This window comes from Acomys minous, assembly GCF_964271855.1.
Source record: "Acomys minous genome assembly, chromosome: 10".
NCBI classification, from domain to species: Eukaryota; Metazoa; Chordata; class Mammalia; order Rodentia; family Muridae; genus Acomys; species Acomys minous.
In genome coordinates this window covers 100,626,485-100,652,842 of record NC_140491.1, presented here as the reverse complement: position 1 = coordinate 100,652,842, position 26,358 = coordinate 100,626,485, and the positions used below count along the sequence as shown (strand labels likewise).

The 26,358-nt window shown below is 37.2% G+C and overlaps 1 protein-coding gene across 3 annotated transcripts in view; it reads right to left on the bottom strand.

Moving 5' to 3' along the window:
• The window catches only part of LOC311607891 (sodium channel protein type 2 subunit alpha), a 123,911-nt gene that overhangs the window by 26,744 nt on the left and 70,809 nt on the right, over window positions 1–26,358 (bottom strand). For all 3 annotated transcript variants that reach the window (XM_084800063.1, XM_084800065.1, XM_084800064.1), the window contains exons 12-17: window positions 25,052–25,399; window positions 20,641–20,773; window positions 15,827–16,065; window positions 13,038–13,211; window positions 10,750–11,106; window positions 8,940–9,419 (exon numbers count right to left, since the gene is read on the bottom strand). In XM_084800063.1, coding sequence (XP_084656189.1) covers window positions 8,940–9,419; window positions 10,750–11,106; window positions 13,038–13,211; window positions 15,827–16,065; window positions 20,641–20,773; window positions 25,052–25,399 — 1,731 coding nt within the window. The remainder of the gene's footprint in view (window positions 1–8,939; window positions 9,420–10,749; window positions 11,107–13,037; window positions 13,212–15,826; window positions 16,066–20,640; window positions 20,774–25,051; window positions 25,400–26,358) is intronic.

Here is a 26,358-nt window from a genome sequence, read left to right as displayed (position 1 = left end):
ATTGTGGAATCTCTCTCTTTTTCTCTTTAGAGTGCTTGCAACTTCAATGGCTTTGCTTTGGCCCATCTCTAGGGTTTCTGAAATAGAATTCTATTCTACAGAAGGCTTATGCAAGCTGCCAGCCATCTGGTCACTGGGATCTCACTTGAGTAAATTCATTTGTAAATGCTATAGCTTGTTTTATTCTAAAATTGTGACCCGACCAACAAAAGCTGCACAAGTGTATTTTCATGTCAAATGTAGAAAAGGTTTGGTCAAATGCACACAAACAGCAACAATCTAAATTTATCCACTTTTCCTTGACATGAAAACATAGACTACTGGTTATTATTAAAGACATTCTATAACTTTCTATTTTTGGAAAAGAGCAGCCCATTGTTAGCTAGGCAGCAAGAGCAGGTATCTCGCATTCTCTTTGGCCAATGCACTCCTGGGTTTCATTGTGCATTTGGAAACTACCTGTCACTTGGCACTCTTGCCTGTCCTCTTAGAAACGGCAGAAATAGATCATTGCATGTCATTTTTGTTTCCTTTGGGTTAAATCAAAATCATCCAAAGAAAACTATAGCAGAAAGAAGTTGTCTCAAATGTTTACATGCATACACTTTTATTCTGGTCAGTCTATTCTTGGGACAGGCATAAAGGTTGAAGTCCCAGTTTTAAACCTTATCTTAAAATTCCACAGGTATGGTGTGGAGCCAGGTGTGAGTGCCACATGGAACCAGAGTAGTTTAGGCCACAGCATTCTCGAACCTGTTACAATGTTATTACCATTAGTGCATAACATTAGAAGATGGCTGAGCTTAAAGAGCTTCTTTACCAAGAGGATGAAGGAAGCACATGATAAAATGATCACTGACACATGGAACACTGGAATCAATGGATGCTAGGATTTGTACTGGAAAGATTCTACTCATAGTTTGGATAAGAACTTTATGGATTTTTTCTCTAATAAGATGATTCCTTTATATTATGAAAATAACCGTTTTTAATTAAGTGTTGACTTAGCATGTTTTTAGTTCATATGAAGAAAATATTATGTAAGTATGTATGAAATTAATGTCTTCTACTTTAACAATAATACATGCAAAAAATATATACTTCTGCTTTCTACAAATTAGGTTTGGGATTAATTTAAATTTTACCTAAAAAATGGCTAAAAGCTATAAGTTGATTTTTTTTTTACTTAAATTTTTATGACATTGGGCAGGTAGTAATATTTTTGCCATTACAATTTAAATATATTTTGTTCTTTGATGAAACATTAAAATAAAATATTTTAAAAACATTTTTACTCTTTTTCTAATTTTATAACCTTACTTTTAAGTCTGACTCTTTCTTACATATGTTTGCTTGGATTTGTCATCTTGTAATTGACTCCTAAAGCTTTCTCTCATCACTTGGAGAGATCTGTCTGCAGTCCAGGCTTTATTAGCCATAAGATTTGAAACAAACACAGCACAGGTAATCAGACACACTTAACTTCATTGACGTCTGATTTCACTATACACAGTAAAAATGGAAAATACTCCTTTTAATAATGAGAAAAACACTGGAAACGCAGAATGGACCTCCCATTGTATAATTGTGGGTCCCTCCTATGTTCATGTGCTCAGTCTGGCACTGGTCAATGGCTATATCAGCATATACATTAGTGTGAAGGTTGATTTGCCTGTCAACTTGACAGGTTCTCTAGTCACATAGGAGAAACACCTCTGAGCTTATCTGTGAATACATTTCTAGACTGAATTAACTGAGATGGGAAGATCCACCTCAAAGGTAAGCAGCACCGACCCATGGTGGTCTTGTATTTACGTAAATACAAGAAGAAGGTGAGCTGAGAGGCAGGAGTCATTGTTCTGTGTTTTTTGGCCATAGAAGCTATATGGCCAGATGCTTCACATATTCCCACTATTGTACCTCCTCCTTCCAATGGACTCTGTCCTCAAACTCTGAGCCACAATACATCCACACTTCCTTGTGAGTATTTTGTCACATCAATAGGAAAATTAACTAGTACAATTTGTAGCAGATGTGTAGTGGGTAGTAAATATTATTTAACGATGAATGGATGGGTGGATATAGAAATGAAGGGCGTCATAACAAGAGTGAAGTCTGAATATTCTATGATTAGGAGCAATCACCACATAAAATGTCATAGGAAATCTTGGTTCAAAATTATCAAACTTTTTCAGAGGATCCATGAGACACCGGCTACCATGCCAGCTGCCACACATCTAGGCTCCCAGTACATTAACAGATGTCATAAAGACCTGTGTCACCAATGCCCATTCAGTTTTTCACAATTTTACCACCTTTGTCTTTCCTCCCTTGTATGAGTCACCCCCCCCCCCAGTTCCTAATTTCTTCCGTTCCACCATTTCTTTGGCTCATGTATTCATAACTCTGCGTGATTTATCATTCAGTTTTGACCTTCAGTGAAGCACAGGCCTAAAATATTTCAGAAAGAGAAATGGAAGTCTTGTCAACACTCTTGGGGTCGCACACAGTACGGATGTGGCAACAACCAATACCATTCCGCCCTCGGAGCTCACTCTGAAGTCTCCATCTGCTTTTCACTGAATGAACAAGTCATGAAAACAATCACTTGCCTTCAATCACTTGTTGAAACTAAAGGAATATTAGAAAAAGTGACTTTTTGCTCTATTCAGAGCTCAAAGGGTCCCAATCTAAAGGCAAATTCTCTTGATGTGCTTTTTATCCTTTTGGAAAATATTTACAGGACTTAGCTGTGGAAAATTTATTCAAGGCCCTTCTGTGTTTTCTCTTTTTCAAATCATTGTGAAATAGAGGATACACAACTCCTTCTCATTATAAGGAGGCACCTTAGTACCTGTAGAATTTTTCAATGAACTTCAACAGTCAGGTTATTAATTTTACACAAAGTGAAACTTAAAATGTATTTTTGTTCCTAGAATATACCCATCACTAGTTTTAACTTTGGGTATGGAGTGGGGCGGGGCAGGAGACTGTGCTGTTGTCATTAGCATATTCCGTCCACTGATTACAGATGCGACCTTGAGCTCTGTTTATGGACTTCAGCATCTAAGGACTTCTGCTTCTTCCATATTCAAAGGGATATAATCAATTGCAGACTACCAAGATGCCTCAGAGACCCAGGGGTGTTAGAATGATGATCAGCAAGTCTTGAAATTGGGAGTGCTGTCTGAAAACCAGGCTGCCAAGAATTGATAATTAAGAAGACTTTGCAAGGTCAGCTATAAGGAAATTGACTATTGAATCAGTTTTTATACTGTGTTGTTTTAAATTTATTTCCCTTTTTTTTATACTAAGTACGTAGATCTGCTGTTCCAGGGTGAATGGGACCCCTGAAGGAGCAGGTGTACTCTCAGCTTCCTCAAGCTTAGTGTCTTCCACGTGCATCGATGTGTGTACTTACATTTGCCATTTTAATTTACTACAAGAAAGACCACACTGCGAGATGAGGCATCACACCACTACCAGTGGGCTTACTCACCTTGTCAGTGTCAGAGTTAATGAGTGGCTAGCCCTAGACTTTTTGTACTCTATTCTTCTACAGTGTTCTGGGAAATTTTCCCGTTGACTCACAAGTAAACTCAACCTTAATTAATTTGAAACGTTTAGTACACTGAATATATGATTCAACACTATAGGTTTAAGATAGAGTTTATGATACAGCTGATTTCTATGATCATAAGAACCACAATGTCAATTTAAGTCATATTCACAACTTCTATATGTGTTAATGGTGTAGGAGAAAAATCCATTGTAATATTTCATGAATAAAAACCTTATATAAATCATATTCAAGATATACAACAAAAATAATGAATATTAAAAACTTTCTTCATATCAAGTCAATGATTTTGTTGTATAAGGGTTCAATGTCATCATTTTAATAAAATATGTGGGTTAAAATATATTAAAAGTCCCAGAAAATAAAATAAATTAAGAAGATAAAAACAATCCGCTTCAGAGGCATTCCTAGTTATGATGCACCTGACCACAATGCAAAGTTTCCACTTAGAGCTGTCACGTGTATATTATAGTGCATAACTCATGGAGAAGTGTCCATTACAAGCTATCTGGGAGGGCCCCTGTCTGATCATTACACACTGCAAAGTGCTGCAAAGTAAGAACGCAAATTATGAATGGGCTGCGCATAGACACAGTCTGGTGAGTTCTGTATTTCCCTTTGGGAATATTGAAATGTTTAAATTCCCTTATGAGGGGAATAAATTGATAGAATGACACTGTTAGACAGCATTTGCTTCATTAAACATGAATAAGATACAGGTGCATGAAAAGGTTATGTAATAATACACAGGTTGGGATAATAGAAAGATTATATAAGAGTAGTCATTGGAGGGGTGCTATATAAACCAGTATCAATCATAATCAGAAATATAAAACATGTTTGGGAAAAAACCACATTTGATGAACTCTTCATATAAATGATGTTATTGTTCAGTAGGTATCCAAAAATTGTATAAGCTGAGCAGGAAAGAGTCATGTCTCACTTAGGATTTAATAAATACCAAAATGCTCTACTGCTCTACTTCCTGTTTTGGGGGGTGTATATGTGTGTTGTACGTACATGTTTATGTAGACATGTGCATATGTACATGTTAGTGTGTGTGCATGTGTGTGTTAGTGTTCGTATGTGTGTGCATGTAAAGGCGAGGGGTTGATATTTACATTCTTCCATTGCTCTCCACTTATTTTTTGAGTCAGGGTCTCTGACTTGACCTGGGACTCAATAATTTGGGGAGGCTGAGGAACAGGAAAGCACCAAAAGTCTTGTCATCTTTATCTCACCCCATATCCAGGGTTACAGATGCTCACTCTGTCCCTGGCTTTCACATGAGCTCTGGAGATCCAAACGCACATCCTTCTGCCTGCACAGCAGGCATTTTACCAGTTGAGCTATTGCTCCAGGCCCTAGTATTTCATGTTTTAATTGTAAAGATTATATTTTCAACTTTTATTTTCTATATTAACAATAAATTATTATAAAACTGTTGTGTATTAAACTAATAACCCTTTATAATATAAATAATATTTTTTCTTCCCCCCCCCCAGAATATAATTAATGTTAAATATGATTAAGTCCTGATTGGAGAAAAATTTGGAAAACTGTATTTCACATTGTTTTTCATGTGAACATTTGTTCATTATCATGAATTTTAGCTTCTTAAAAAATGTAATTAGTGTTTTTCAAAATTTTATAATAAAATATGTTCTAACTTAATTTATTACTAATAACAACGCAATAAGATTTCAAAAACACAATTAATTGCTTCAAATGTAGACTAAATCAAGTATCCTATGTTGTATTGCTTTGGTCTCAAAAAATGGCAAGTGTTTATTCCTGGAGCCTTATGCTAGCACTGAAAGTATATGCTGAAGGTTATTTTCTGCAACATCAGATGATATAGTCTGGTTTGGTGATGGGCTCTCATCCACGGGGACACATTAACATACAAAAGCAAGTGTTGATATTAACCTTTTCAACTAGAAAGGTGACAAAAACAAACAAAAAATTCATTATGGTGATTTACCCAGAAAGCCATTTTATTATTTATGGTAGATATTTTATTACAAACTTCAAACCATAGATAACATACTTAAATATCTTTCTTGGCCTTAGAAAAAGGATTTACATTGTGATGCCCTACTCTCAGCAGGTTATCAATGTGTCTGACCCATTTTGGTCTGATATTGAAGATATGTAGAATGTTTCTTTTGCTTTTTCACTACCCTACTGAAAATCTTTTCCATGAGACCTACTTGTTTCATTACAAAAATCACAAGTGATATCATCCCCACCAATGCGTGCTCAGATCTGACCTACATACTTTTGGCCCCTTTGTGCTTTCCATATTGGAATATAGTACGTTCTATTAGGGTTGAGTTATATTTCTAAAAGCAACTGTAAAAGACTTTTCAAAAATAAATTGAAAATGATAAGAATCAGTTGTTGCTTGATCTGTATTTCAACATGTTTACTCTTGAGATGCTGCCTCACTGCTTCAAAAGGTTGTGTGCCTGACTGTCATTTCTCCCAAGCGCCTTTCCCTAAAGGAACTGGAAAACGGAATATTCAGAGACCAAGGGACCCTAACAATAATGAAGAATTAGTATATGAGAAGAGAGGAACCTGTGTCATAGATATTTTATACACTATTCTTCTGATATGTAAGTTCTCACTTCTCAAGAATAAGAGATATTAGCAATGGAAATTTCTTCCAACATACTAAAGAATGTTTTAATAGTGCTATGATATTTCCTTCCTTCAAAAAAGCTTAACATGCTAGGCCGGGCGTGGTGGCGCACGCCTTTAATCCCAGCACTCGGGAGGCAGAGGCAGGCGGATCGCTGTGAGTTCGAGGCCAGCCTGGTCTACAAAGCGAGTCTAGGATAGCCAAGGCTACACAGAGAAACCTTGTCTCAAAAAACCAAAAAAAAAAAAAAAAAAAAAAAAAAAAAAAAAAAAAAAGCTTAACATGCTTTTAATATGACTTATTTGATAGTTTTCTTGTCACTAATTCTAAGGGATAAAGTATTTTATTAACATGTCTATAGAAGTGATAAGACTGGAAGAAGTGATTTGGTTTAAATATTTGTGCACAGAATTGTGAATTCAGCGTTAGATAGTGAAAATAAAAAGAGCACACAGAATAGTTACACACAATATGGGGGCTCTTTCATTTAAAAATCAACAAAGAGACAAGTTCTTGCTGTGATTTGTTCTTTTTTTTTTCTGTGATTTTTCTATGAAGGTGTTTAGGAGCAGGATGTTTGTAAATACTATGTCATGAGTGAAGACTGACAGGTGCTATGGAGAAGGGAGGACAAAAAATAAAGCCACTGTGAGTAAAGAAGATGAGGACTGTGAACTATTTTTTGAATGAGCACATCATATAAAAATAGGTAGAAGTCCCTTTCCTTTTTATTTTTACTTTTGGAGTACGAGTACACTTATTTCCTTTTCTTTCCTTCTAGGAATTTTAAGAGTAAATATAAACAGAATCTCCAAGAGAATCATTCTAAATGCAAAGGCTTTTGGTCAATTGCTATATAAAGCATTGCCCTTTTCCCTAAATGAAGTGGATGAAAATTATACCCTTGCTGCCGGCAGCAAAATGCAAACACTCCATTCATTTACATTATTATCACATTGTAAATCGGTTGGGAAGTTTGCATGTGGATGAGGGATTGCTTTAATTTGCATATTACCCTTCAGACACTGAGCAAAATATATTACCAACAAAGCACATTTACTGGGGATGTATTTTAAAAGTACTAGGAGAAAACAAATACAAAAACAAAGAGGCAGAGGACAGAAGCTTTTCTTCAGTGCATTTTAGAAAGCACCTATCCTCTTCTGGGCCATTAGCATGTTCCAAATTTGTGACACTAAGTGGAAGTTATAAAATCTGCAAAGGCATGCACTTTCAGTCTTAAATGAGTATATACTTTCTATTCAACTCTACATAAATAAACTTCGCAACTAAATTAATTTCCCTTAAAACAAAAGAAAAAAAAAAGTTGGGGTTGTCAGCCTTGCCTGACCATGCTTTACATGACCCAACCTAGGAGCAGCTGTGCACGTTCTTACTGTACTGCCAATGGATGGGCAAGGGACGTAGCTGAGTAACATGCAGGCCAGTCAAGTCGTTTAGACACGGATTATATTTATTATATGCACAACTTGCTTGGGTAACCTGGGTAAAAGTGGTGGCTCGAGCCTCTGGCTGCTTAAAAAACACCAGGGCGGCATTCTTGATGGCGCCAGCTTGGTCTCACCCCTGTGAGAAGTAAGAGCGGTCAGTAGTGAAGGTCACTGTATATTATACTACAGAATTTCTCTGTGAAAGGTTATTGATCTAGCATGGATTCAACATTATTCAAAAAGTTTAGAAGAGGAACAGGCATTCACAACTCATCACAGAAATTGCATTAAATATAATCAAAACAGCAGAGACGTTAAAGCCCCCCCCCCCCCCAGAATTAGGGCATGACTTTTAAATAATATATTCAAGGCACTCCAGGAAGCTGATAAAGAACCAAGTGAATTTGGAGAAGACACAAAAGAGCACTTAATTCTAACAACTGCACAACCGCTGAGTCTATCCAATTATCTACGCTTCAAGAAGAAAGTGATTTAGACATTGAAAAACAGACGGTGCCTCGTTGTCCCCTTTAACTCAGTTAGTTGCAAAATACAACATAAGCATTCATTGGTGTTCATAGTCATCTCAAAGGTCAAAGAGCATGTGACGAAGACACTGAGTGGGCCAGTTCAGCATCTGCATTCAATAACAAACGGAGGCTTTTCTGTCTTGGCAGGCTGACCATATTCAAGTGGGTTGGACAAATATTTAGCCCTATTCCCTATCACCAGCTTCTCTTTCTTAAAGAAAGAAAGAAAGAAAGAAAGAAAGAAAGAAAGAAAGAAAGAAAACAACTTTAGGAAACACAAAACTAAATACCACCAACCCAAGGTCCAAGTCAACTTTAGCACAAATTAATAGGTTTGGCAGAACTAAATACTATCAAACAAGAATATAACAAAATAAGAATAAGAACCGTTTTCCTATTAGTTATCTTTTAGTGCATACTGAAACCATTATTGTGGTGAAATATAAAGAAGAAAGTATACGCGTGGAGGTATTAGCTAAACTTACTTTTTAAATGCTTAGAAAAATGCATATTAATGTTATGAGTTTGGCAAGTGACTATTTGAATTAAGCCATGAAAACATTTGCCTAACCACAATAATCTAATATTATCAACCATCTTTACTATATAAATGTTACAGTAGATATTTCCTATTTTCCTGTGGGGAAGCAACATACAATATAAAATAGCTAACAGTTGTGAAAGCCACAGAAATGCAGACCAGAACATCCTATTTATTTTAGGCTTCCTACCTCTTTGCTTTCCTCCATATCCGACTCGCTGCTGAACTCTTCCGTGTTTAAGTTCTCAAAGTCAGACTCTCCAACGGCAATGGGAACAGTGACAGTGAGGCTTGGGTTGTTTATGAACGACATATAATCACTCTCATCCACCACATACTTCTCCACACTGCTGCCTATGCCACTGGTCGTGCCATTCCCATCTTTGAGGTAATTGAGGTCTTTGCCAATTTCTATGGTCGTGTGGTTGGAGATACAACTGTCTTTCTTGTTATTCATATCTTCAAGGGGTTTGATTTCATCTAAAGCTTTCTGCTTTTTGACAAAGGCTTTCTGAATGAACTCACGAATCTTCCTTTTAACAAAATCGATTCCCTTCTGCATCCTCCCCACGGCTATCTGGAGGTTATTCATTTCGTTATCGTCATCTGTGGCGGCAAGGTTGTCAGAGCTGAAAGAGCTGAGGAGCAAGGCTAAGAAGAGGTTCAGAACCTAAGAGAGATTGGAGGGAGAGAGATCAGAAGCCCGTTTCTCTTCCTTCAGTTGGAAGGAGTGGAATTGTCTTCATATAACCTGTTAAAGACAAACTCTCCTGAAACACACGAATACCTGGTAGCAAATACTAGTCACAGTCTTTATTTTAGGTTCATTTTAAAATTCCCATGCTACCATGCACGAAATGTCAATACTAACTTTACGTTTAGAAAAATCTAGAAAGCTCTGAAGTAAAAGAAACATGTTATTTTGGACTCTTATTATTTTGAACATATAATTTGTATTTCTTAGGGCTCTGAACACTTACTATAATTTTATTCCTAGAACCGAATAGAACTCCTGTATACTTAATGTGATTTGGCTCCCGCAGCCATTGCAACCCTTCTCACCTTGGTAACTTGCTAAGTTCAAGAAAAATGTATTCATTGCTAGAGCAACGTTCTGAATTTGATTAAAACTTGTATTTGCTAATAGTTTATGCAAGAGTATAAACATATAGGGAAGTGTTGTATTTATACAAGAACAGTGTTGTTAATGTTAAATTAAAAATGAAGGTTGTGCCGACACCATGGATCTCTATGTCTGTCGACGAGGCAGGCTACTTAGGAATCAAGGCATTGTTGGGAACATGACTGTTGTGGTGTTTTATCAGGGTTTGACTGACACAGCCCTTGATTATTCAAGCATAGAATCAAAATAAAACACAGCAGGGACCAAATACAAAGGTTATTCGTATAAAAGTGGAACCCTGACAGTCATACCAGGACCTACTGGTCCCTCTACTTCAGACATTTACTAATACAGTTAAGTTTTACTCTGACTCCATCTTTGAATTTCTTACTTGGATGAAAACTAAGAAAAATTAGATTTAAATGCTTTGAATTTTTAGCTGTGAGAAAACTAAATTATAGTACCACAGTTATTTTTCTGGATTTAATTTCTTAAGGATTATTAATGTAAAATGTCTTTGTCAATTATGAAAATTTTTCATCTATATCCTATACAATGTCCCATATTGGGCTTTGTTTTCTTGTTTTATTTTAATTTTGATCAACATATAATGTTGATATATATTTGTACAGCAACATCATAACATTTTGATTCATGTATGAATTACGTAGAACAACTTTGGCTCAGGAGACATTTGGAGGCTGTGCAAATTACAGAAGTCCAATTCACATGTGGCTCCTGAAATCTCATGTAGCAGGCAACTGAAAACGAACTCAATACAAAATAACTCTCCCTAAAACCTAAAATGTTCTTCAAACATTTTTAAAAAACCAGATTATCCATCACTGAACGAGAGAAAAATGTTTTTACTACTTACGACGAGGTTCCCAATCACCATGACCATCATGAAGACCGTAAGACACATGGTCTGGCCAGCGACCTCCATGCAGTCCCACATGGTCTCTATCCACTCCCCACATAGCACACGGAACACGATGAGGAAGGAGTGGAAGAAGTCGTGCATGTGCCAGCGGGGGAGCTCACAATCATTGGAGATTTTGCAGACACACTCCTTGTAGCTCTTTCCAAATAGCTGCATCCCAACCACGGCAAAAATGAAGACGATGATGGCCAACACCAGGGTCAGGTTTCCCAGGGCGCCCACAGAATTGCCGATGATCTTAATGAGCATGTTCAGTGTGGGCCAAGATTTTGCCAACTTGAAGACTCTAAGCTAGAAAAAATAAGGTAAAGATATTGTTAATGCCTTGCATTACAGAGGCATCAACAGAAATATATAACAAATCTGTCTCAATCATAGAATGATGGGTTATTCATGTGCTGAAGAATTATCTAACAAATATAACAAATACTACACACACACACATACACACACACACACCTGAAGCTTCAGAAATTGTTCTTTTAAATTGTTGTTTGTTTGTTTGTTTTGAATTAAGCATTTAAAGTTCATGTAGCTTAATTTACAGAGACTCATTTTCAAATAAGTGGAGATATTATTTAAAAGCCCAGAGTGGAAATGCTTTTCAGTGTAGTTAAAGGGTCATGATGTAGGCCACACACTGCATAAATTAAAAGAGAATGGTGAACTCATTTCTTGGAAGCTTTTCATTATTTAGATCTATCGTCTATCTGTCTGTCTGTCTGAATATCTATCTATCTATCTATCTATCCATCCTATCTATCTATCATTTATTTATTTATAGTCTAATATATATATATATATATATATATATATATATATATATATAGTACATATTAGGATTTACGTTAGAAGGAGGCTTAAGCTAAAAGGAGCACTTTTAAAACTTTGATGTCTTCAGTAACTTAAGAATGAAGTCATCACAGAGTGTCCATATCCCCTTGCCACTGTACCTGACAAATCAGTGGTATTGGTTTACAGAGGCCCCTAATGCTCCATTGTCAGTTAAATGGCAGCAGCATTTTATTTGTGATGCTTAAGTAAATGTCAGACAGACAGCAGTGCAGTATTTAATGACACCTAAGTGACTCAAAGGAGTGAGCTGAAGCACCAGACTGTTTAATTCATTCCAAGAGAGAATTTGTGAAAATGAGCCTGGTACATTATGCACGATGGTAATGATACTGCGATCCCTTGTTCCCTACATTGTGTTAATTATCACAAAGGTTTACTAAACATTGTTCTTACCAACTCATTGTCCATACAACCTGTCATATAATTATTTATAATTGTTTCCTGTAATTCTTGCATACTTATAGCTTCAAATTAGATCCATGACTCTTGTTGGAGCCTGGGGAGAAATACTATGGTTCTAAGAATCTCAGCTTAAATTTGAACTTTAGAATTCATAAGGGACGTCTCAAAGAGACATCAAATCAGAGTCTCAGGATTAATCAGCTGCACAACAAATCACCTACAAGAAACTTTCTCTGGTAACTATATGCAACCTTTGTTAGTTGAGAATAGAACCAAACCACAACCAGAACACAGACAATAAAACACACCAAATCCTCAAGAGAATGGTCTACAAAGTGAGTCCAGGACAGCCAAAGCTACACAGAGAAACACTATCTGGAAAAAACCAAAACCAACCAACCAACCAAACAATTGGAAAAAAATCAAATGGTAAGTAGTCTTTCAATTTTAAAACGTCAATAGTTATGAAGTACAAAGATCAAGTGAAAGATAATTAAGTTCAAGATATCACAACACATTATAGGTGGTGCTTCTCAAAGAGAAGGTTTGATAACTTTCTGATATGGGCAAAGAAAAAATATTCAAGGAGAGCTGTCTTTTAATTCTCCTCCTCCACACACCATATTCCAAGTATGAGCTCCCCAGGGGATAAACTAGGCAACCAAAGGTCCCAATAGAGCCTCACACATGGTTACACAAATCAGATAACTGTGTTGCCTGTGGTGATTGCAATCTGGATTGCTGTGTGACTCCCCTTTCTTCATTCTCCATTAAACCTGCCGTTTGGCTGTTCATTGAAATTAAACAGTATATTTATCAAAGCTATCATGAAGGAAGAACTACATCTCAGAAGAAGGGTACTGCATTTTCAAATAATATTATGTTTGTGAAATATGTCACACCTGTTATAAGGAAAGAAGTCTAATTAATTACAAAAGTAAGTATAAATACTGCTAATTAGTTACCAGTCGAAATGATCGGAGAACTGACAATCCTTCCACATTCGCCAAGCCGAGTTCCATTAAACTAAGGCTCACTATAAAGCCATCAAAGATATTCCAGCCTTCTTGGAAATAATAATATGGGTCCATAGCTATTATCTTGAGAAACATTTCTGCTGTGAAGATCCCAGTGAAGACCTAAATGAAAAATGCAGTTGATTACAGGAATGCCTGCTCTCCAAAAGATGCATTGTAGCTAACAGTAAATCACACGCAGATTCTGGACTTTAAAGATTGGTTTGCATTCAACAAATGGATGCCTCTGCATGTTTATACTAAACCCAATATTTAAGTGTTCATAACATTTAAGGTTTATCAAGTGATAAAGTGTACATTCAGATAATAAAATGAACACCCTGATTTTGATACAAAAGTTGCACCAGACACACTGTGCTCAGCTGCGGTTGATTTGTTTTGTCCTACAAAACTTCACCAAGTGTTTGCCTAGAAGCACAGAGTTCAGTTGCCAAGTATAATAGGTTGGTCTCCTTTCATGCCTCTGCAGATGACACTGGACCTAAGGAGACTTCACAGAGACTATAATAAACATAGTCACTAGTGGCCTAATGGACAGTGAAGATTTTTTTCAATTGTTTGTTTGTTTGGTTGGTTTTTTTTGTTTTTGTTTTTGTTTTTGTTTTTTTTTGAGACAGTTTTTCTTTGTGTAGCTTTGGCTGTCCTGGAATCACCTTGTAGACCAGGCTGGCCTTGAACTCACAGCGATTCACCTGCCTCTGCCTCCTGAGTGCTGGGAATAAAGGTGTGTGCCACCGCACCCAGCTATTCAGTTGTTAATTTTGGAAAATAAAATCACTGCTTTCCATTTCCAATTTTTAGAAAAGATTTACTTATTATAGATAGAGTGCTGCAGGCCAGAAGAGGGCATCAGATCACATTACAGATGGCTGTGAGCTACCTTGTGGTTGTCAGGAATTGAACTCAGGACCTCTAGAAGAGCAGTCAGTGCTCTTAACCTCAGAGCCATCTCTCCAGCTCTCCATTTCCATTTTTATACAACTACATCAAACCTTCTTTATCCTCTATCTACTCTATGTTTTCTTGCCCTTCATTCTCACTACATCTCGCTGGTGATTGAATTTAGCCAACTTGATTTTTCTTTTGTCTTCATTACCCATCCTATTATGTTTATATCTATAGTTGATATACTACTTCTTGGTAAATTGAGGCTGTACCCTGTTCGGAGCTAACTTTCTTGAACTTCATGAGGTATTTGTTTTCTTAAGTGACCTATAGTTTCAATCTGCTGAAACTACACTACTACTGTCTGCAGTATAGAAACAACAGTCACCATTCTTCTATTAAAAATACCACCTCTATCAACCAATCAACTCTTCCAGCATTTTCGTTTCCCTTCGGCTGCTACCATTATTGCTTTCTTAAGCTCCAGCATATTTTAAGATTGTGTGTACTATTGAAATTCACTAGGTCTGGCCTTCAAGTTACTATACTGATATAAAATTAATTTGTCCTAAGGGAGTCTCTTTATTTGAGAACAAGTATGACCCAAAGTTGCCACCATATATAGTGAACTGTAATTTAGCTTGATTTGTAAATAAATGGTCAACTAAATTACACTGTAGCCTTATAGGAAAGTTTTGTCTGTATCTCAGTGAATTGTAGTAGCTGCATATCTATTAAACCAATCAAAAGCTTAGATGTGCTAGAAACCTTCATCATAATTTTTGATAGCATTGTGATATAAGACAGTTCAAGTCCAAGGTAAAGGCCAATTATAACTCAAGCAGGTTGTTTCTGTGTGAAATTTCCTTTCCTCAGGCTACTTAAAGGTAGTTACCCAATGGGCCAGCAAACATTGAACAAGGTTCCTTCAGGAACACTTCTTGTTCTGCAATTTTTTTTCTCAAGTGAACTGTTAAATCAAAATGGTGTTCACTAAGAAGGGGGAGGGAAGGAAAGAGATAAAGTGTACATGATATTTAATGCAGAACTTGACATAAAATATGTGATCATTGCACATACATTATTATTTGACTCACTTGAGATCTTTCAGAAATAAAATAAACAATATATATCATATTCAATTCAAGTCTAAGAAGTATATTATACTTTAAGCTATTTTTATAATGCTCATGAGAATTTAATAAGCATTTCACAATATATATATATATATATATATATATATATATATATATATATATATATATATATATATATTATTTTCTTGTGTGTTTGGAGGAACACATGTGTAGAATGGATGTTTGTAAAGGTCAGTGGATAACTTACAGAAGTTGGTTCTCTTCCACCTTTTGAGGTCAAGTATACAATTTAGGTCATTAAGCTTGGTGAAGAGCTCCTTTTCTTGCTGAGCCATCTGGATGGCCCTAATCTTGCTGTGTTTCATTCCTTGTTTGCTTTGAGGTAAGGTCTCCCTATGTAGCACAGATGGCCTAGACTCTGTGATCTTCCTGCCTTTGCCTCTCAACTGCTGGATTACAGATATATGCCATTATGCCTGGTTGCAATTATCATTATAATCCAGAAGCTATTTAAATTCATTTCTAAATTAAATTACACATAAAACCTCTGAATCCTTTGTTCTGTGTTTAAGTGTAGCAGCCCATTTTTATGCTTAAGTACAGATGCAAACAATTTTGATGTCTTTGGTTAACAGGGTCAATTTAGTTGATGATATCTTATTTGGCAGCGACACACAAAAATTTAATAAAAACCCAGTAGGACCCATTAGAAGATGAACCGTCAAGGAATCTTACCAAATTCCCAACAGACAGCACATTGCTGAACTGCTCCGTCATGGGGTAGTGCTCCATGGCCATGAAAAGGGTATTTAATACAATGCAGATGGTGATGGCCAGGTCAACAAATGGATCCATCACTACCAGGTTAACAACGTGCTTTACCTTTAGCCATGGCTTACAACAATCCCAAATCAGGCACACATTAGCAAATTTATACCAGCAGGGTGGGCATTTCTGTCTGGATTCTTCAAGTTCTGGGGAGGAAAAAATATATATATACTCATTAAATATTTTTACTTTCTGTTAGTCAGTCTTTGGTTTAAGTTGAGAGTAATTCATTAAAAATAATTTAAAGGCATTTTTAAAAGATAAGATAATCTCATGAAAGAGCCAGGAAAAAAAACCTAGAGATTTGCAGTCACAGAAAGGGTAATCTATATTGCAGATAGAGCAAGGGCTGTTGTGTATTATGAAAGGCTCCTCCAGAGACAGCATAATAACCTCAATGAGTCACCATGAGGAACCATGGTTTCTTGGATTACATGTCATTGGAGGAATTCTAATGAGACATATCTAATGGACTCTGATTTAAAAATACTCACATTAATAATAAGTTTGAGTTACATGGGCATCTATATTAAATTCAACAAATTTCTTGTTCTCTCCATACACCAATTTAACAAGAAAATACAAAAAAAAAAAAAAAAGAGGAAATTATTAACTGAATAAACTAGGGTCCTCATTGCTAGTATACCAACACTTTACAAAAGGAGATTCAGGTACTATTAAAAATATACAAGATTTAAATGAGAACATTCATATATTTCCATTCTATTTATTTTAATGTATAGAAATCTGTAACTATTGTATTAAAAACATGGCACAAAATGTTATGCTAAAAATGTTAAGAAGCTTGGTTGTGATGGCACTCGCCTGTGATTCCAGCACTCAGGAGGCAAAGGCAGGCAGATCTCTGTGAGTTGGAGGCCAACCTGCTCTATAGAGTGAATTCACAACAGCCAAGGCTACACAGAGAAATCCTGTCTTGAATAAAACAAAAGAATAAAAAAAGCCAACTTCCCAAAAAAGTTAGAAAAACATGCAATGCTTTTAAGAAGGTTTAAGCTAAATGCCTATTAGTATTAAATTTTTTGACAGTTGATTACAAGGGTTTTGATTATTTCCTATAAAATTAAGCAATTCAGAGACTGTCTAGATGATGCCTGTTTGGTAAACATTGACAATGACTTCTGGGAAACTACAAAATAGAAAATTATCATTTCCATCTTTTTTTTGGTAAACTGATCACTTAGCAGAGTCTTCAGTGGGAAAGGATGCCAAATTTGCTGGTTTCTGTCAGTACCATTGCAGAAAATTCCTTGCTCTGACAAACATATGACCATCCTATCCTGCACTCAACAGAAAGAGGCTTTTCTTTTTGTTCATTCTATGGCATGTGGTCTCTGACCAGTGACTTTAGCAGTGTTATTTTAGCAACCAGGGTATTTCTCTACCACTGATACAATTTACAGTGAAGTAAAATTTATAAAGGAGGAGACAGCATAGAAAATAGAGAAGCATCTTGCTAGATATTTGTTCTGCTAAAAAACATTTGCTACTTGGTTATGATATAAAGTTAATCACTTCCTTAAATCAATTTATTCTTTACTGTTTTAGTGGAATTCTATTAAAGCGAGACATTTCAAGTTTCTCTTTGGATACCAAAATTCTTCAAGTGAACATTGTAATTTGGTATACAATAACGAATATTTTAGTTATGTCAGAGAAGAAAATTCCGCAAATAAAATTAATATCCATTTTTATTTATTTGTTTTATATATGCATTATTACTTTATAGATGCTTTCAATACTCCCAAACAAGATCATGATTATACAGGAAATTTAAAAAAGATTACATAACTTGCAACAAATACTAGAAGAGAAGCAGCAAAATTTCTATCTACTATCAGAACACGTTCCATGTTTTAAAATTTATACAAGCTATGACTTAGTAGGAAAAGAAAAGCAAATAGCCTAGCACAGGAAAATAAAAGAAGAGAAACATTCAAAGAGAAAATTTAGCAGGCGCTGGTGGTCTTGACACTAGAAAAAGCTGGAGCAAAGTTGCCTTAAATTCTAAAACAAAACCATTCAATTATTAATTCCCCAGAGGAGGATCTCCCACTTTGGAACAAGCAAAGTGCCCAAGACAGGACAACAGCCACTTCTCCATTATTCCTGTGGGGGGTTTCCTGCCTTCACAGTAGCGGCAGCTAAGTTTATATCTTCTCTTGGCTCTTAATCCCTCCAGTACTTTTAACATGCATAACATCCAAAGTGTCTCCATGAAACATTTCTATGCAGTTTTGAATCTTTAAATAACTTTTGCTCATCGCTAAGTAGAATTATGCATTAAGCTGGATAATGAAGAGTTGGCTGCAGTTGAAAAGAAGGAAAGCCAAAGTTGCCAGCCGCATTAACAAGCCTGCTTCATGAGAGGGAAGGTGAACCAAATTTTAGAAGAAACCACATTTAAATAAACAGATAATAACAACCAAGACACTGCCCCAGCATTAGTGGGAACCAACAGAAGGCTGTCAAAGTGAACTTTACTATTCCTGTTATGCACAGAAGGTTGCTGCCAACTAACTCTGGCCAGTGTCGCATCCAAATTGTTCAGATGTAGCTAAGTAAAGAAATATCAGGCTTTCATCCTATATATCACCAATGGGAAAAAAGAATGAAGTTTAACCAATTATATCATAAAAATGAACTTCATCCACGCAAAAGCAAAGGAGACATTACAAACAAAATGCATTGTTGTCTGTTGTTCCTCATCTACAATAGCCCTTTCAGCCTAGCCAACTCCAGGAAACAAGTTTCCACGGAGGAAGTTGGGTGTGCTGGATGCCAATTTGTTGACAAGCCCAGTTTGTAATGGCTTGATGGATATTTTTCTCCTTCCATTATCCCTTACATTAGTTTGAACTTAACACTAAGAGGAGTGCAAAGTGTGACTGTCGGTTTAGACTTACCCTGGCTCCTTCTCTACTTCCTGCTTTGGGGAGCAGCCCTGCTGCTGACATCGGAAGCAGCACCACTGGCCCCTTCCTCTCAGTGGTTTTGCTCTGGCAAAGGAGCTGAAGACCAGAGACTCTTCAAAAGATTTACCTGGAGGGATAGGGAGGAGCAAGCTACTGGCAGCTGGGGGAAGAAGGAGTGTGAGCTAGGCAGGCAAGGGCAGGGAAGAATGGACTAGAGTTTAATATTCCATTGAAGTCAGTGTAAAGATAAGGACTCTAACAAAACTGGGCCTTGCACCAGTGTCTTGTCTAATAGGACAGAGTCATCTATTATGGTAATTGTTTCCTGGTTATGACTTTCAGGGTTGTTGATACTGAGATCATAAGATTTTTGCATTACGTCTAAAAATACTCCTTCCAAGAATCTACGCAGTCTCTGAAGAATCTATAATTGGGAAGGAAGATATCCTGGGAGGAGGCCAGGGAAGGAGAGCGGGGAGTGGAGATACGGTTAAGATACGCTGTATATAAGGAGTTAAAAAAAAAATAAAGTCATGCACACACTCATTTTCTCTCACCCTTATTTTCCTCTTTCTAAGCTTTCCCTTTGGACTTACATGTTCCAACATACTTTCACACATGTGGGAATACGGATCAGAGAGGTGGAATACATCTTCTATGAAGTAAGAAGGAAAAATAAGGAAGATATGGGTAACGGGGTGATGGGGAGGCGATTATTCATGAATATATTTTCCAAGAATATATTTTCCACTTATGGAAGTTGACAGTTGTTGTTGATTTCACTTATTATGAGAAGAAAAAAAAATCCACATAAATTTACAAATGTAGCACAAAAGAACAATTAATAACCATTGCATCCGCTGGCAGTGTTCAGCATGCAAAGTACAGAAGGGCTTTGAGTTTCTCCTTATTTAATCCTTATGACAACTAAATATTACAGTCCTCATTTTAGCTGAAAAGATGAAATTCAAAAAATACAATAGTACATTTCACCTGTGGCAGAGCCTGGAAGAGATCAAAGATTCATCTGTTCTTCAAACTTTTATTTTGGTAGTATGAAATCCAACCTTAGAAATGCTATATTTAACTATTCAGTTATAATCTTGAAACACAGTAAAGCCTGATATCATATAATATTTCATCAGGGATATAGAGATGGAGACAGACAGACACACTCACACACACACACACACACACACACACACACACACACAGAGAGAGAGAGAGAGAGAGAGAGAGAGAGAGAGAGACAGAGACAGAGACACAGAGAGACAGACAGAGAGAGACAAAGAGAGAGGAGGGAGCAGGACGGAGAAGGGAGAAAGAAGAGAACAATAGTAGAATCATAAAATGTTGAATACAACTTCAATGAAGCATGACACCCTAATTCACACTTCTATTTAAAATTCTTACTGAGTCAGTAAATTTTTTAACTTGCGTTAGCTTGCTATATTTTATAACGTCAAATGTGTTAGCGCCCTAGTGATCAGCAGAAATCATTACACTGTTACTAGTGCCACCATCAAACTTCAAGAGTTTAGAATTTAAGCTCTGGAAGTTGTATTCCAAATATACCTAGAATTTGTAGCAGCCTCCTAGAGGCTGGTTTTAAAATCTACACAAAAGAGGAGAATCCGTGTGCTATACACTGAGTTGACTTCACCTTTTAAAAGAAGTGGTGATGTGGAGCTAGGTTGGGAAATACTGTTATAAAATTAGCCAAGGGTTGTTGCATCATTACCACCCTACTGTCAAACAGCCGTGGTGTGGAAACGTTTGGCATACCTTCCATAGTGTTGGTCAAAATGCTGGCCATACTCATTGCTCTTTGCCTTGATGTAGGGTCTTCCAACAAGTCCATAGAAACATGGTAAGAACTGGACCTTCTCTTCCTTATTTCTGTTTCAGTAGTTGTGCCCTGAAATACAAAAAAAAATTCCAGACAATGAAATAATCACTATCCTTGGTGGTGACAAGCCTCAAAGTACTCTGGTTGTAGATACTACATAACCAACAGTTCACCATGCTTTCTCGGGTGTAAGCAGTGCTTCACTTCCTCGATGCAGTGGTAAAATATCAAACAATAGCAGCTCAAGAGAGAAACTCTTTTCTTTTGTTGATTCACAGAAATTTCTAGTGGGTACAGCCTACCATGGCATGGAAGACACAGCAGCAGTCAGAGGAGGCTGAGCAGTAGCATTAGGGGGTTAGCTCACCACACTGCATCTACAATCAGGAAGCAGGCAGTGAGCAGATAGTGGGGCCAGGCTACAAAACCTCAAATCCCACTCTCAACGACCCACCACCCCACTCTGTGTTTTACCCAGCTAGAGACCAATGATGGAAACATGGGAGCCTGTGTACATTTCATACGTAGACCACAATAGCTCATTCCTAGGATTATCACATTAGGATTGTTCTTGAAAGTCCATCAGACCCTCAGTCTTCTGTGATGGCTGAGTTTGCCAGAGTGAGCTCTCTCCATGCTAGAGATTTGAGTTGGAAGGAGGAAAATTAATAGCCACTGGGTAAACTCTGAGCATCTCACCCATTGCGACCTCCAGCTTCGAACTGAAATGTTTTTTCCTTGAGATTGTTACAGACAGGTGTGGAAAAAAGTCATTATCCAATACGCTTCCATAATAGTTCCCTTGAAATGTGAACTCTGTATGTAAAATACTTCTGGGTGGGTATTTTTTGAGGCAGTTATCATTTGCCAATATCCATGTTTAAAAAATATATATCTTAGCTAACCTATATTTTCATCGTATAATGATAAAATCCTTCTACTGACAGATGAGCTATGTAGACATTGCAATTCTCAGGACATGCCAGGTGGAGGTGTTTGGGTGTTAGCAATAACACAATGATTCAATTCTTCCCTACTCTAAAATAAGCTCCTCAGGATTGGCGATCGGTAGAAACATGCTCCTACTTCAGAACAACAAGGATTAACAGTCATAGAACCAAGGAAAAATCTCAAGCATTTCATATGCAGGTCTGAGTGAGTTGGTAATAAATAAGCCATGCTTGGCTAAACAGCAAGATAAGTGCTCGCTTATTAATCTGGACCTCACTGGCATATGGGCAATGAGCATAACCTCTGTGTTTATTGATTTGCATAATTATGTATTTCAAAACTGATTTCGGCTCAACTGATGTTATCATGAATGGTGATAAAGAGCCACGTAGTCACCTCAGATTAGCTTCAAGGTAAAGAACAAGCTGAGCCAAATCCCTTGCTTTGAATAAAACTATATTAAAGGAATGATGGGCTCCCAGAATGTCAATATTGCACTTCCTTAAGGATGGGTCCTTTAAGGAAAAAGCTGAGGTCACATAAATGTTATTCCATCTCTTCACTTCAGGCAAAAACATTTCCAAAGTTCCAGATCTAGGTAAGTTTTGATGATAGGTTCCAAAAATCTCTAAAATACTGCTCGGATGATTCTTCTGAAATTAAATTGTCCTGACGAAATGTATGTGTAAACAACAGGGAATAGTGTGCTTTGGGACATGCCATTTGCTTGCCCCTGTTTGTTTTCTGTTTGCATGTCCCCACTCCAGGAGCTCAAAGCTTGCCAATTGTGTGTCCCTCCAGCTTCTTCCACAGGACAGTGTCCTTCCCAAAGCATTGACTCCACGGTGAAGGTGCGGATGTGCACAGGTTACCAGGTTACAATAGGCTTGGCTTTCAGCTAGGCTCAGCTGACCTTTGTGATGTTGTCTTCATGTTCTGATTGGATAAATGTGTGATGACTCCTGATTAATGCCAGGGCAGTTCTCAAATATGGATTCGTACTTATACGTATGCAATGAAATTGGGATTTTTTTTTCCCTGCTGCCATTAAGATCTGTGATGAGCCTACTTCTGGATTCAGGAACTATGTGAGATTTTCATAAGAAAAAGATTTTTTTAGGGCCCTTCATCAAAGCCTCACTCTGAGCAGCTCTGAGTATAGCCAGAAAAATTGGAATTTCCATTTCTGTGAATCGCCTAAGAGAGTTTGAAAGGTAGTTTTAAAAACACAGGTTTTTTTTTTGTTATTGCTGTTTGTTTTGGTTTCGTTTTTTAATCTACTCATCAAGAGTAACATTGCAGTATCACACAGATATACTGGAACTGGGTTTGTGGTAGCTTTACTGGAACAGCGCTTACAGAACTTTCTCTGTCTTCTAGTGTCTTCCCTACCTTCCTTTATCAGTGTTCCTGTTTCATCATAACACTTATTCATATCCTAGGTTAAGGTTATGCTAATGCATATGATTTCTTATTTGTTTGTTTTATGAGTCTCTGGTAGTTTGACTAAACTGTGTTTTCATTTTGAGAATTAAAAACAAACACTGGTTTAGACAGGTGCACACACCTTTAATCCTGGCATACTAGAGGCAGAGGCAGATGGATCTCTGTATGTTTGAGGCCTGTCTGGTCTACAGAATGATCACCAGGACAGCCAGGCTACCCAGAGAAACCCTGACTCAAAAAACAAAGCAAAAAACAAGAAACAAAGGGAGAGGGGGAGGAAGAAAAGAAAAAAAGAAAGAAAGAAAGAAAGAAAGAAAGAAAGAAAGAAACACTGAGTTAAAATAAAGTATTTTTTCTTACTCATATGTTCTCATTTAAGAAAATTCAATAGAATATTATATTTCATTATGAATGGAATGTAGTAGGGCTTACAGACAGCATATCTGGGGTCATATCTTAGCTCTAGGATGCACAGGCCTGTTTTCCCCTCTGTAAAATGGAGATAACTTAGTAAGTATTATAATGGGTAGTTGTGAGGGTTCGATGAATTAACCCCACAGTGTTCTAGGCAATGTGCTATACATAGCTGGCTAAAATTATTTTTCTAAAGACATGTGACTCCTTATAATTCTTCTTGTCTACTCCACAGCAAAGTTCTACCATTTTGTGCCTTGCCATTTTTCCAGGAGACTTGGAAACGTCCCTAGGAGGAAAAGTTGAGGAGAGGCCATGGCAAACCAGTGATGCACAACAGCTTTTATCATATTCCAAGACAAGATGCTCCTCTAAGAAGGCACTGAAGACTAACTGGACCATTATAATGTGTCCCTAATGGTCTTGTACACTTAAAAAACAAAGTGACATAAAAGTAATTACACAAAGGAGATTTTAACCCAGACCAGAGTATATAATGAGATCAGACAACATGGCTGAAGTTTTTTTATAAAGGCCAAATAATATTTCATTCACTGCCAACATGAAGAGTGTCGTGTTTTATAAAGGATAAATCAATAACGCATCCTGATATATATTATTAAGCTGAACATCTTTTCCATATACTTGATTTGGGGCAACTTTGCCTATAACAAGAATTCGTGGTGGTAATATGAAAGTTGAAATCTATTAGAAAGAATATAACATGTGACTCTAGCCAGTGCTATTTAAGCAGTCTCTTTACAGATGTAGGGTGGCTGGGTCATTTGGGTTGTTGCTGGGGGAATACACATTTACATTATGTAAATGTGAAGAGAATTGTGAACTAAGGGATTTAGAAATAATTACTGTCATCATTACAGCAAGAGGAAGTGTGAAGTTGCTTTAAAGAAACAGGATAGAAAAACATTTGGAATGCATATACACACACACACACACACACACACACACACACACACACACATATATATATATATATATAATGTACATGAATTTCTTAACATTTAATCATATTGCTGGCCATGGTGACGGTGATGCAGGCCTTTAGAATCCCAGAGCTTGGGAGGGAGAGGCAGGCAGATTTTTGAGTTCAAAGCCAGCCTGGTCTACAAAGAGAGTTTCAGGATAGCCAGGAGTACACAGAGAAACCTTGCCTCAAAAAATCTAACAATAATCATAATAATCAATAATTATAACAATCATAATTATACTAGTTACATGTTTGTACAGCAAAATGCACAAAAATGCACCAAATTTGGCTTTTTTGTTAAATTTCAAACTTATATAATTATAATGAACAAATAACTCTATGAAACTCATTTTGTGATCTTAACCTGTAGAAATGTGTAGACGGTTTTGACAACATAAGTTCATGCCTTGATAATACCAACCAACTCCTGGCCTCCGAATAATAGATGCAGCAAATTTATCATCTGTCAAAATCAAAGCCCACATTTCTGATTGCACCAGTGTCCCTTCTCCTTCTGTGCCCTCAGCTTCAGTCTTAACGGGCCTCACCTCTGGTAGTAGCTGCCCTACAGGAGATGTAAGCGCAGAAGGGCCTCCAACCAAGGAGACGACACCATTGCAGTCTACTGCACTGTGCATCTTCCCATTCATGGGCAGAGTGGGTATCCCCCGGGAGGCACGGCTGGCCTGGCTGACATTGCTGGGACGCCTTTCTCCATGTCTGTGTGGCACAAACAGGGAATCTCTCCTGCTGTCATTGTCCTCAAATGTGCTGTGTTCATCGTCAGCAAAGTCATTTTCAGAACCAATGTCCTTCATTCGACCTTTGAAGCTGAAAAGGCTTGCTCTGCTGTTGCGTCTTGGAGAGAAAAGGGAGCCTCGGATGCTCAATAAAGACTAGAAATAACCAAAAGAGACAAAAGAGATGAAGGGAATTAACAACCTGTACCAGAAGGAAATGGTGTGGCAATTTGGTTCACACCTGCTGCCTAGATCAGGATAAGTCACTGGGAAAAGCCTTCGGCTCCTTTCCTACACCAGGAGCTCACCCCTTCTATTTACTTTCTTCCTTGATTTTCCTCCTGTTCTGTCATTTTCTTTGCTTAGTTAGAAGCACTCCCACAACACTGTCTAGTATCATTACTGAGGCCTGGAACAGCGGTATTTGCTAGACCGTTCTCTCAGAACTGAATTTCACTTAACAATTCAGTGGAAAGTAATTAAACACACACCTACATCGAGGCCTTTTGAAGCTCAAAATAGATGCAGAAAGAGCTCACAAGTGACCACACCCTGAGGCAGATCCTCCCTAGAGGAAAATCAAAGTGGGCTCGCTTGGTAGACCCGCATAATTATAGTGCAGGAGCGTCTTCCCTCCCTCCCTTTGCATATTTTATGATGGCCTTCATGAATAAATTAAACAAGTCAAGCTGAAATAACTGCATGATTCGCTTCCTGATTTCTACTCTTCTGCCTCGAGAAATCTGAACAACACGATTATTAGTGAAAACCCATTTTCAAATAAGAATCTGATCACAGGCACTTAGTGGTTTCTAAATGATGGCCCGTCTCTACATCAAGCTCTTTCCGTGGCCATCATAGACCAACAGAATGAACTGCCTCCCCTACCCTATTAGTCCATGTTTATAACCTCTGCTACGCACATTTTCATTTTGCTAATATCTATTTCTCTGTTGTTCATAGCACCCTGTTCCTTAGGGATAGCTCTTCAGTTGTTGAATCATTTAATCTCTGATGCACTAATACAATCTCCAGTTCTAGAATCAGGGCAACGTCTTAAGTCCAGCCAACTAGAGTCCTTCAGACCTATAACGCATGGAATAGTTTAGAGAGAG